This window comes from Schistocerca nitens, chromosome 7 (genome assembly GCF_023898315.1).
Source record: "Schistocerca nitens isolate TAMUIC-IGC-003100 chromosome 7, iqSchNite1.1, whole genome shotgun sequence".
Taxonomy (NCBI): Eukaryota; Metazoa; Arthropoda; class Insecta; order Orthoptera; family Acrididae; genus Schistocerca; species Schistocerca nitens.
The window spans coordinates 317,634,131-317,646,895 of record NC_064620.1 but is presented as its reverse complement, the minus strand read 5'-3'; the positions used below and the strand labels follow the sequence as shown (position 1 = coordinate 317,646,895).

The 12,765-nt window shown below is 36.2% G+C and overlaps 1 protein-coding gene across 2 annotated transcripts in view; it reads left to right on the top strand.

Annotated features, from left to right (window-relative positions):
• The window catches only part of LOC126194676 (uncharacterized), a 660,760-nt gene that overhangs the window by 531,823 nt on the left and 116,172 nt on the right, over positions 1 to 12,765 (top strand). For both annotated transcript variants that reach the window (XM_049932877.1, XM_049932876.1), the window contains exon 5: positions 11,710 to 11,940. In XM_049932877.1, coding sequence (XP_049788834.1) covers positions 11,710 to 11,940 — 231 coding nt within the window. The remainder of the gene's footprint in view (positions 1 to 11,709; positions 11,941 to 12,765) is intronic.

Genomic DNA, 12,765 nt, shown 5'->3' with positions numbered 1-12,765 from the left:
TTGCAGAAATCCAATGATCATATAGTCCGTTCTGTTGTATCTTATTTCTAGCCGGCAACCATCTGCAGTCTTAGGACCACTTTTGTTTTCTTTATATGTCAACGATATTTCGTCGGTTCTGTCCTGTAAATATCATTTCTATGCCGACGACCTCCAGCTCTACCTAAGCGTCAGACCTGAAGATGTAAACACTGCAATCGCTCAGATGAATGATGATCTGTCTTCAGTAGTGACATGGGCGAAAAACCTGGGGCTTAAACTAAATGCAAAAAAGACGCAAGTAATCTTAATAGCCCATCAGAAATTAATAAGTTCAGATTTCCGCGAACGGCTACCTCCTATTCTGCTCGACGGTATTCCAATACCATATCAGAAAACAGTGAAGAACTTGGGTGTAACTTCGGATGAGCATCTCAACTGGGCGGAGAATACAGTCGCAGTGTGCCGAAAGACGTCTGCTTGTCTCTATGCTCTCAAAAAGTTTCCGAACATGTTTCCACAGGACTTGAAACGCCAACTCGTGCAAGCACTCGTTCTACCGAACCTCCACTATTGTGACGTGATTCAACAAGGCATGAGTAGGCCTAGTGAAAACAAAAGACGGCTAGAGCTAACCATGAATGCCTGTGTGCGTTACACCTGCAACATTCGACGATATGATCATGTTAGTGCTTCATACTCCGAGCTAGGGTGGCTGCGGCCGGACAAATTGCGTGACTACCACACTCTGTCTACCTCACCGACTCCTCGTCGCGCAAGCACCCAGTACCTTGCTTCAGAGATTAAAAACCTGTCATGCCATCATAATCGAAACACGAGGTCACTCTTATTTAGTATCCTAACTGTGCCCACTCACAAAACAAAAACTTTTGCAAACTCCTTCTCAATTGCCGCTGTCCGCCTCTGGAACAAATTGCCCCTTACCTTGCGCAAAATTCAATCTCCTGCTGCTTTCAAGAAGAAGTTGAAGCATTTCCTACTATCATCCCCATAAAGTTCTCCACAAAATTAATGTACAAGGCCAATCCTCTCATCTGTCAAATAGCAAAGCTAGCGTATCCTATCTTGCTCCTGAGATGCCTTCCTCTTCATCTATCTCTATTAGCCACGCAATCTTCTTTTCCTTTATATTTCCTTAATTATGTTTCATCATGTCTCTCTATTCTTCTCCTCCCTTCACCATGAGTCTCCCTCATACTCCCTGCTGCCAGCACTCCTATATAAAATCTGTCTCTTCAATAATGTCTAATTATAACAGTACTTATGATCTACGACTATAAACTCTATATGTATGTATTTTTCCAGGTGTACCTTTCTAATTGTTTATTTCATTTTTTGTACTAGATGTAGTTTAACATGCCTACTAAAACATATGAATGTAAAATAAGTAGAATGCCTGGTTAGATGTAAGAGAGGGCCTCATGGCCCTAATCTTGCCACGTTAAATAAATAAATAAATAAATAAATAAATAAATAAATCTGCAGCGGCCCGCCGTTAAAAGCAAGCTGCAAAAACAGCGCTCTGAATTATCAGATCTGATAAATCTTTCAGCCATGGCGAGTTCATTATGGAGTGCATTGTTCACAGAGCGGAACTCGTGGTGCCATTGGAGGTACGAAAGCCTTCCGAAATTAGTATTTCACGACAAATAACTTGTCGCATAGCTGACATGGCAAAGCAAAAGCAAAATATCCATAAACATTGACATGGAAAGACTGTCACGTGATAAATTATTACGTCACGGTTTTCACTATAACAGACAGGGGAAGGAACAATTAAAATTAGCAGTTGTACAAAATAAGTGCATTAATCTTTCAAGCACCAAGTCTGCTTGAATATGTCAGTGTTCTAACAGAATAAATACAGTTTGAAAGCTAGTGAGATAAAAGTGACGAAAATGAAACAAATGCTTCTTGACAAATGAATTATAATTTGAAGCACCACAGCAGAAGAATGACAAGATCCAGATCCCAGAGAACCAGCTACCAGGAAGACGTCACTCATCTCTCAAAAGGAGGATGATTCTTTTCAGTTAACAACGCTAGATAAAAAAAAAAGAGGTTAGTGGTCAAGCACGACTCAATCAAATCCGTAGTTCAAACTTTAAATTGCCCCATCAGAATCCTCAGTCTCTTTCTAATAAGCTGAATGAAAAAGAAATCTTGTTAAACGATTTCAATGGTACTTCTGATTTATGTTTCACTGAGCACTGGTTGAACAGTAACATGTAACTGACAGACTTACCTCAGTTCAGATTAGCAGGCAAATTTCGTAGCAAAATACTCAGGCATGGTGGTAGCTGCATTTATGTCAAAAAAATTAATCAATATAACCAGATGTGATAATTATCCAGAGAAAGAGACGTAGAACTGTCAAACTAAAATAGTTATCTGTGTGGCGCTAAAAAAAGTTTTCATAATAATATGGGAGAGCTGTTAGAGAATTTCAACACTCTCAAGAAAAATATTTTCATATGTGGAGATTTCAGTCTTTATTTCTCCAAACCGAATAAATTTAAAGACGAAATTAAAGATCTACTGAAGTCCTTTAAATGAAAACCAATTGTAACTTAACCAACTTGTACAATTAGTACTTCTATAACAACCATTGAGCAGGTTTTTGTAAGTACAGATAAATATACCTGCAACAACATTGTAAACATTGGTCTTAGTGATCACCATGCCAAAATACTAACAACAACTGTTCCAGGAGACATAAAATCCCAAAAAACTAGAGCTAATGTCAGGTAATTCAATGATGAAATTGTAGATTACCTTTGTTCTCTCTTGCGAACAGCCAACTGGAATGATGTCCACAGATCAAATAACACAGAAGACAAGTTCGATAAATCTATGGTCACATATAAACATTTTTGTGAAATAGCTTTTTGTAAACAAACATCAGTAATAAATTCAATGCAGAATCCAATTAATGCATCCCAGCAGGCTTACAAATATTGTGCCAGAACAAAAGAAAATTATATGAATACCCAGTTCCATTTTTATTAATTATTTTAAATGATATAGCGAATTTGTAGCAAGTTATATCAAAAGCAAAGAAGATGGAAAACAACAATCAAATCGAAAATTACAGATCAAGACTAAAGCAACCTGGAATATCATAAAAAAAGTAACAGGTACTACTCGTTAGACCACAACATAGAACTTAATGAAAATAACAATAAAATAACTGATCCTACAGATGTAGCTAATTTAATAGCAACTTTTCAGATACACCACAACACCTGATTACTAAAAATTACAGCTCAGAAACAGACAGCAGTACACTACATTCAGATTCAAATATTTATACAGGAACTCTATTCATGTCTCCAATAACACCCAAGTAATTGTTTATGGTCATTAAAAGATTACCCAATAAATATTCTACTGTTGCTGATGAAATATCAGCTATTATCATCAAAGCAAGTGCAGTGTTAATAATAGAACAATAGTTAGATATTTTCAATCATCACTGAGAGTGTACAAGTGAGGAGACAAATTTGAGGCTGCAAACTGTAGGCCTGTATCAGTACTGCCAGGCTTTGACAAGATTCTTGAAAAACTTTTATTTATTTATTTATTTATTCCATGTGATCTGTTGGTACACAGTGTGTTGCAGATGTCGGAAAATGTCATTTAACATTGTTAACATGTATTAATGTAAGCCTATAGTATTCTAATGTATTATATTGCTCAATGTTTTCAATTTAGCACAAACAGCAAGATTACTTGTCTAAGTATTCATTTACAGAGTAAAAACAGTGACACAACAAATATGACTTCACGGCTTTGCTAAATTCTATGTTATCTTCAATGGACTTAATATTAGTGGGAAGATTGTCGAACAGTTGGAGGCCCATGTGGAAAACTCCCTTTTGACACAGTTGAGTATTTGTTCGTATAACATGCAGGTTTGCGTTTTTCCTGGTGTTGTGTTCATGTATTTGATTATTTTTTATGACTCTGGGGTCAGTTGGCACTATATGTTTTCTGAAGAATTTTAGAGTCTCAAGAATGTGGAGGCAAGGCAGTGTTAGGATTTCTAACTTTCTGAAGATGGGTTTGCAGGAGTCTCTGGGTTTGCTCCCATTAATAATCCTTAATGCTCTCTTCTGGATTCTGAATGTGCTCAGAGCAGTTGGAGCATTTCCCCAGAATATTACACCATATTTTAGGTGGGCTTGTATATAAGCGTAGTATGCACTGGTTAATGTTTTCAGGCTAGTACATGTTTTCAGCACACTCAATGCATAACAGCCAGTACAGATCCTGGCATTTACCTTTCCTGTATGTGTATTCCATTTCAAGTTATCTTGAACCCACAGACCTAGGAATTTGAAAACAGTGTTGGTATCTATTGACTGGTTATTTATAGTGACAGATGGCTGAGAGTAATTTGCATTTTGTGTTGTGTGGAAATTCATGGAAGCTGTCTTTTTGGTGTTGATGGTTAATCTGTTGATTTTTGCCCAATTGCTGAGTTGATCAGTAGCCACGTTCACAGCTTTTTGCACCGCCTCTGTATTCTCCCCTTTGAGGAGTACAGTTGTGTCATCAGCAAAAATTATTGTTTTGTGTGCATCAACATTCAGGCTCAAGTCATTAATATACAGGAGGAAAAGTAGGGGTCCCAATACTGAGCCCTGTGGAACACCTTGCTTTACAGTTTTATTACTTGATAGTATTTCGGTTATTGAGTTGCTTTGTCTATTAGTATATTTCATGCTGACTCTCTGCGTCCGATTGGTTAGGAATGTAGCAATCCAGTTGTTTGCAATTCCTCTGATACCGTAGTGTTCTAATTTTTCCAGTAATATTTTGTGGTCAACAGTGTCAAAAGCCTTTGACAGATCCAGAAATATGCCTGTTGTGGGTTGTTTTCTATCTAACAGTTCTAAAAGCGTATTTATGCAATCATATACTGTAGTTTCTGTAGATCTGTTGCTTCTGAACCCATGTTGAGCTAAACTTAGTAAACCTTTTTTTTCAATGAAGTCCATCATTTTTTTGGACATTATTTTTTCAAAAACTTTAGAAAAGCAGGATGAGATTGAGATAGGCCTGTAGTTATTCATATCTTTATTATCACCTTTTTTGAAGACAGGAATTACTTTAGAAAGTTTCAGAGCTTCAGGGAAGATACCTGCCTGGAAAGAACAGTCACAGAGGTGAGTTAATGGTTCAGCAATTGTGTGTTCACAATTTTTGATTACAACTGCTGGGATACCATCAATTCCAGCTGAATATGAATTTTTTAACTCTCTGAGGGCTTTTGCAACATCATTTTCAGTGACTTTGGTAATGAAAATTGACTCTGCACATGTGTGATATTTTTTGTTTGCTGGTTGGTAATTTGTGTTAGGATTATTTTGGACCAGTTTTTCAGCTATGCTTGTAAAGAAATTGTTGAATGAGTTCACCACTACTTCGGGATTAGGTATATATTCATTGTGGAGTTTGATTTCTATGTTCGTATGTGAAGCTTTCATTTCCCCTCTTTCCCTTTTTATGATATTCCACATTGCTATTACTTTATTGCTCGATTTGCCAATGTACTTATCATTCTGCATCCTTTTTGCTTGTCTTATCACTCTTCTTAGGATACATGTGTAGTTTTTATAGTATTCTGTTAGTTGGGGGGAGTCACTACTTTGTTTACATAACATGTGGAGTATTCTTTTATGTTTGCAAGAGATTTTTATAGCTGGTGTAATCCAACTCTTGTTTCTATTATTATTTATTCTTACTGGTTTTTGCGGAAAGGCCTCTTCAAAGTGGTGGATCATTTTGTCAAGAAATATGTTGAATTTCGTGTTGACATCTTTGACTGTGTACATCTCTGTCCACTTTTCTTTACTAAGGAGGGCATTTAGCTTGTTCAAGTTCTCTTGGGTGAAAAACCTTCGTTAGAAGACTAACAGCTTTCCTAAATAAAGATATGATAATAAGTGATACACAACATGGATTCAGAACTGGCAGATCAACTCAGTCAGCTAGTTTTACATTACTAGATGAACTCTAACAGCAGTAAATAATAGGCAACATGTTTCTGGCATATTCCTTGACCATAGTAAAGCTTTTAATGTAACTGATCATTACATTGTGTTGCAGAAGCTACATAATTACGGACTACGAGGCATACCAAACAGACAGATCCCCTCCTACCTTTATGATTTGTCAACAGAACACTTAAATAAAATACAAGATACAAAAATGCAGTCAATTTCTAATTTTCATAGTAATGCACAAAAAAATCAGATACGGAATCCCTCAAGGGTCAGTCCTTAGGCCCATTTGTTTCATTATTTATGTTAATGATCAATAACAATAATTAACTAAAGGGATAACAGTACTTTTTGCAGATGACACAAATATCCTAATTAAGTCATGTGATGAAGACAGTCTACATAAAACAACTGCAGATGTAGTACATGATTAACACAATGGTTTAGGACAAATAAGCTAATAATCGGTTCTGAAAAAACTGTGTCAATCAATTTCGACACTTTCACAGGAACACCATCTGGCAAGACTGATTTTTAACATTGATGGAAAAACTGTCTCATCTGTGAATATGACAAAATTTTTAGGTGCACCTATCCAGGATAATCTGAAATGGGAGAAACACATGAATAATGTAAAGAAAAAGTTAAATACACCTACATATGCTGTAAGAATCCTCCTGTAGAATCCAGGACATGCATTAGTGGTCACAATGTACCACAGTAGTACCCATTCACTACTGATGTATGGAGCTATATTTTGGGGGAACTCTATATGTAGCAGAAAAATATGTGGGCTACAAAAAAGATTGTTAGCATAATAACACATTATAAATACAGAGATTCATGTAGACCAATATTTATAAGTCTCAGTATACTGCCCCTTCCTTGTTTATATATCTGTAAAGTACTAATCTTCATAAAAATAAGCATTTTAAAAGAAGACAGTATCTTCAAGCATAATTGTGATTTCCATGCTCATGATACTAGGTGGAAACATTGCCTGGATGTCAATACAGAAAGTACAAATATTTGTAGTGGTGGTCTGTGTCATACTGGAATTATATAATCACATTCCATTCTACCTGAAACAGATACTAAATTTATCTAAGTTTAAAGTGAAACTAAAGGAGTACTTGCTTGACCACTGCTTCTATTCTTTTTCTGAGTTTTTGGAGCACCAAGAAAATACATTGTAAATGATCACATAATTATTCTTAACCATACTATGTTATTAGTATTCAACATGTACCAATTGTTGTTTTCTAAATCACAGTATGTATAAAGTTGTATGTACAACATCAAACCTGACTTATCCTATATCACTTATAAAAACTCTGCACTTAATCATGATTTACAGCATGAATAAATAAATACAAATACAAATAACTGACAATCATAGCAAGTTTGTTGCATTCTCGATTGCTGTGGATGATTTGATCGACATTTTGGACACAACGCAACTTGAATATATGTTGTGGAGTCAACATAAATTTGCACATGAAAGAAGAAATGTTAGATTTGGTGGCAATGAAAGACACAAAGAGAGCAATCGACTTGCTGCAAACTGCTGAAGAGGCAATTGAAGCCGTTGGCCTGAACTGAGGCATGTTTATCTCAGTTACCATTGATGCAGTGCCAGCAATGTGAGGGGCACATAATAGGCTCATAGCATTGTTACACAAAAGCTACAATGGTCAGCAGACACCTGATCATTACAAGTTTTATGTACCCATTCACAATGTAGAACTTCAAGAAATTATGAAGCAGATTCACCATTGCTAGACCTTCCTTATCCTTCATTTGACTTATTCATTAGTGAAATATCCACCCTTAAAACCATCAAATAAGAGCAATCATGTCTTTTTTGCTATATAAATAAAAGTGGAATTTTGCAGCTCATGCTTCAATAATTAGCCTGGAAGTGGCACACCTTTACTTTGTTTTATTAAAAGCCATCTATAAACACATTCATCAAGTTCACTGTCATTTCGTGGTTTCACTCCTTTTCTTTACTTCCCCACATCTACATGACTACCTGCAATTCACAATTGAGTACCTGGGCAGAGAGTTCATCGAACCACTTTCACACTATTTCTCTACCATTCTATTCTTGAAAAGCCCATGGGAAAAACGACACACAAACCTTTCTGCACATGCTGTGATTTCTATTACAGTGAACATTTCTCTCTGTGCCAGTAGACGCCAACAAAATATTTTCAGATTTGTAGAAGAAAGTTGGTGATATAAATTTCATGAGAAAATCTTCATGCCATGAAAAAGTCTTTGTTTTAATGATTTCCACCTAAATCTGGATATCATATCCATGGCACTCTCTCCTGTATTTAAGGATAATACAAAATCAGCTGCCCTTCTTTGAATTTTTTGATTTCCTCCATCAATCAATGTGATGCAGATCCCACATGGTGCAGCAATACCCTAGAAGAGGACAGATGAGTGTAAAGTAGGCAGGTTCTTTAGTACTTGTGCATCTATTACATCTTTTAAGGGTGCCAGACATCACTTTTGTTGTACTTGATGACTACAAAATGTGACCTTTATGACAGGAAATTGCATATCTAGTCACACAACTAACACAGTACTCTACAGGCACAAATGTTAATTAGAAGTCCCTTATGGGGAACAGTGTGAAAAGTCTTCTGGAAATCAAAAGATATGAAAGCAATTTGACATCTTCCATCGATAGCGCTCATTACTTTGTCAGTATAAAGAGCTAGTGGTGTTATACAAGAAAGATGTTTTTTTTTTTTTTTTAAATCTGTGTTAACTATCTGTTAATAAATCTTTTTCTTCAATGTAATTCATAAAGTTCAAATACAATGCGAGGTCTATTCAAAAAATTCCATAACTTTGTCCACAAATTCTTGTATGCTTTCATTTTACTTATTGTGCATGGTCTCCTTCGAAATACTCATCTCCACAATGATACACCACTCCCAGTGCCATTTCCACTTCTGGAGGCTGCCTTTATGCACCTATTGCTGGATCGCACTGTGCGCCATTTGTAAATTTTCTTTTATCTTGTCTGTCATTGCAAATCTTTATCCCTTCAACGGGATTTTCGAGTTTTGAAAAAAAAAAAAAAAAAAAAGAAAAACCCAATGGGTGAGGTCTGGAGAGTACAGAGGATGAGGTAGCACAGTGCTTTTGTTTTTTGTGCAATAGACACACATCAACAGAGATGACTGTGCAGGTGGGTTGTAGTGATGCAAGAGTAATGAATTGTCTCACCACATTTCAGGCTTTTTCCCTCTCACATTTTCTCACAGATGTCGCAACACATCCCGATAACACCATCAATTAACAGTTTGTCCCTGTGACATGAATTTATGATGACCTAATCCTTCAGAGTCAAAGAAAACTATTTGCATGGCTTTGACATTTGACCTGACCTGACGAGCTTTTTTATTATTGTCGTGGAGAACCTTTCCCTATCCATTCTGAAGACTGAACCACGGTCTCAATATCATAACTGTAGACACACGTCTCATCGCCAGTTATGATTATCTTAAGGAACTTCTTGTTCTCATCTGCACAATCCAAAAGCTCTTTCAGCTTGCAAGGTGAAGGTCTTTCTGATCTTGACTCATGAGCCATGGGACAAATTTGCAGCAACACGATGCATTCGAAGATGTTGTGTCAGGATTTCATGACATGATCCAGCTGAAATTTTAAATCGTTCTGCAACCTCTCAGTCAAGTCTTTGATTGGCATGCACAGTTTTGTTAACATTCCTGACGTGAGTGTCGTCGGTAAACATCAAAGGGCATCCCGAAAGAGGGTTATCTTTAACATCCATCTGGCCATTTTTAAACCATGTGAAGCATTTGTAACACTGAGTATGGCTTAAACACTCATCACTGCAGCCTTTCTGCATTAGTTAGTGTGCCTCTGTAAAGCTTTTCTGGAGTTTCACACAAAATGTAATGCAGATGTGTTGCTTCTCTGCATCTTGAAATTAGCAAAATGTGTGACTTTACATTCTTCTCCATATGGCACTGAACAATAACTGACATGCAACAATGGAACATACGGCTGCTACACATAAAACACAGCCATGTGCAGGGGTGTCAAGCACAATTTGTTCCAACACACCAGTGGCAAGAAATTATGAAAGTTCCAGAATTTTTTGAACGGACTTCATGTGTGTTCCAGAATCCTACTGTAAATCAACATTAGTGATATAGTTCTGTAATGCAGTAGATTACTGCTATTTCCTTTCTTGAGTATTGCCTTTGTATCACCATGTTTCACACAATCAATTATTTTTAGTTTATCACTCACTGAATATCTTTTTCATTTCTGCAACACACTGTAAAACACACACACACACACACACACACACACACACACACACACACACAGAGAGAGAGAGAGAGAGATACTCAGGTTTTTGTGCAGGGCCAATCCTGATATAATGATACTAAGACAAACTGAAAGTGCAGTTTAGTTACCCTTAATCTTTTTGGTTATTGTTTTCAAGGTTTGAAGATAGAGGGGTAAATGCAGACTGTAATAAAATTTTTATATTGCATTATATCTGAATGTATGGTATATTTGACTGTGCTATTTGAGGCTTTTACTGCAATTGGAGGGTGAAATGCACCAGCTAGCATCTTGCTCAATAGTTTAAGGCATCACTCTTCTTGAAGAGTAGCAAGATTCTGTTGAATGTGTAGCTATACAGAGTTTGCTATTTGCATTGACAACATATTAAATTAGGGGATAATATTTATGATTGATTTTACTATTTCTGTGTTATCTGAACGTTGCAAATATTGTACTTTCACATATTATACAAACATACGCAAACTGTATATTATGTATATTAAATACAAGCTGTATATAGAAATTAAAATTAAACTTATACAAGTTAAAATATTAGTGCTTATAAAAAATTACACAAACTGGAACTAAAGAGCACCTACATTCTATGCAGCATCTGAATGTATGTGCTAATACAGTATCAGAGTGAGTTCAAAACCTTAAGTGATATGTGATTTCTTACCAACTCATTCACTTTCATGCATTTAGAACACATTTGTATTTCACTAGTAACTATATCTTAGATCCTTACATTTAATGACTTTTTTTCATGTTGATAAACTGGCACTACTTTAAATCGTAGATTTCTTAAAGAGTTCTAGGTTAATTATTTTCAGAATAGGATCAAAACGTATTAATAATCATTACATATTTCAACCCACTCAAAATTTTTAAACAAAGTCCAAAATGTTTTGTCATGTCTCATTAAACAGCACTATTGTTTTCCTTGGTTGTTTCTGACTTGTTGACCCTGGTCATATTACATACCTTGTTTTGATATTTTATCTCTTGAAAATTTGCATCATTGCATTCATATTTGACATTAGATATGTTATTGAAAGAAAAATCAGATGCCAAGAATCACAGCAAATTGGTGACTTGTAAGAAAGTTTGAATACTGCTGGTAGAGAGCCCTCCCTTTTAGACTGCACCTATTAGTTGTTTCATTATACTTAAAGTTATGCATGTTTATATATGCCATTACAGTTTCTGGTAAAAGTATGATTATTCAGGAAATTAAAATGTACTTTCCATTTAGATCACAGAGTAAATTTATTACTGATCCAGGCAGGAAATACCCTGCAGTTGATCTGGCTGTTCTCATGTAATTTGGAAAACCTATTTTACTTTACTGTAGCCACAACAATACCACCACCACCTCCACCACCACCGCCAACGCTCATTTCCCCAGTATACCAACAAGTGGAAATGCATCCTGAAGCACCACCAGTTCGCTATGGACCTTCACAGCAGCAGCTGCCCTCCCAAGTTCATAAGCAGCAAGTCCTGCAGGGAGATGAAAGGCAAACACAGCACATGCAACAGCAACCACTTCATGCCTACCAGTATCAGTCTGCTAGTCACATCCGTGAGTAAAGTAAAAATGGTTAATAGTGTGGCAATGAATAGAGGACATTGAAATATGTCATTTTTGTTAATAAAGGAAATTAATTCCAAATATTAGTCTGTGAATGTGTTCCAATTCAACAAATGTTTCCTGACTGGTTTGTATGAATGGTCATTATTAATACTATGTTTTGGCAGAGCCATCTTCAGATACTAATCAAGCATAATTCATGTACAGGGTGTTTATAAGTTTGTTGTACAAAAGTAACCTTTGATTGTAAAAAAGTGAATAACTTGCAGAAATGTTTGATATAGCATTGAATGCAATATATCTCCAAGTTTTATTTACAGATGTTGAGTGTGGCTACCTTTTATAACACTACAAATGTCCCATCTGTAATCAATTTCCTTAACGTCTTGATGTACGGTGGCAACTGCTTGTGTTATCCATTGTCACAGCTCAGTGATTTATCCAGGAAACAGAGGAACAGGCATTGTCTTTAATGTAAGCCCACTGAAGTCTATTGGGGTTAAATTAGGTAATCACAGTGGCCAGGATATTGTTTCACCACATTCAATCCAAGGCAGTAAATTCCTGTGGAGGTATGGGATGTCTTCACAAAGATAATGTGATGGTATGCTGTCTTGCTGTAAAATAAATTCTGTGCCCATATTATGTTGTAACTGAGCCATCAAGTAATGTTCAAGCATGTCTAGGTATGATATGCCAGTTTGAGCTGACTTGGCAGAAAAGACAGGACTGTAAGCCTTGTTACAGCTTACAGCACAAGAAATGTTTACCTTAGTTGAGTCCTGAACGTGTTCAATTATGTGACATGGTTTGTAC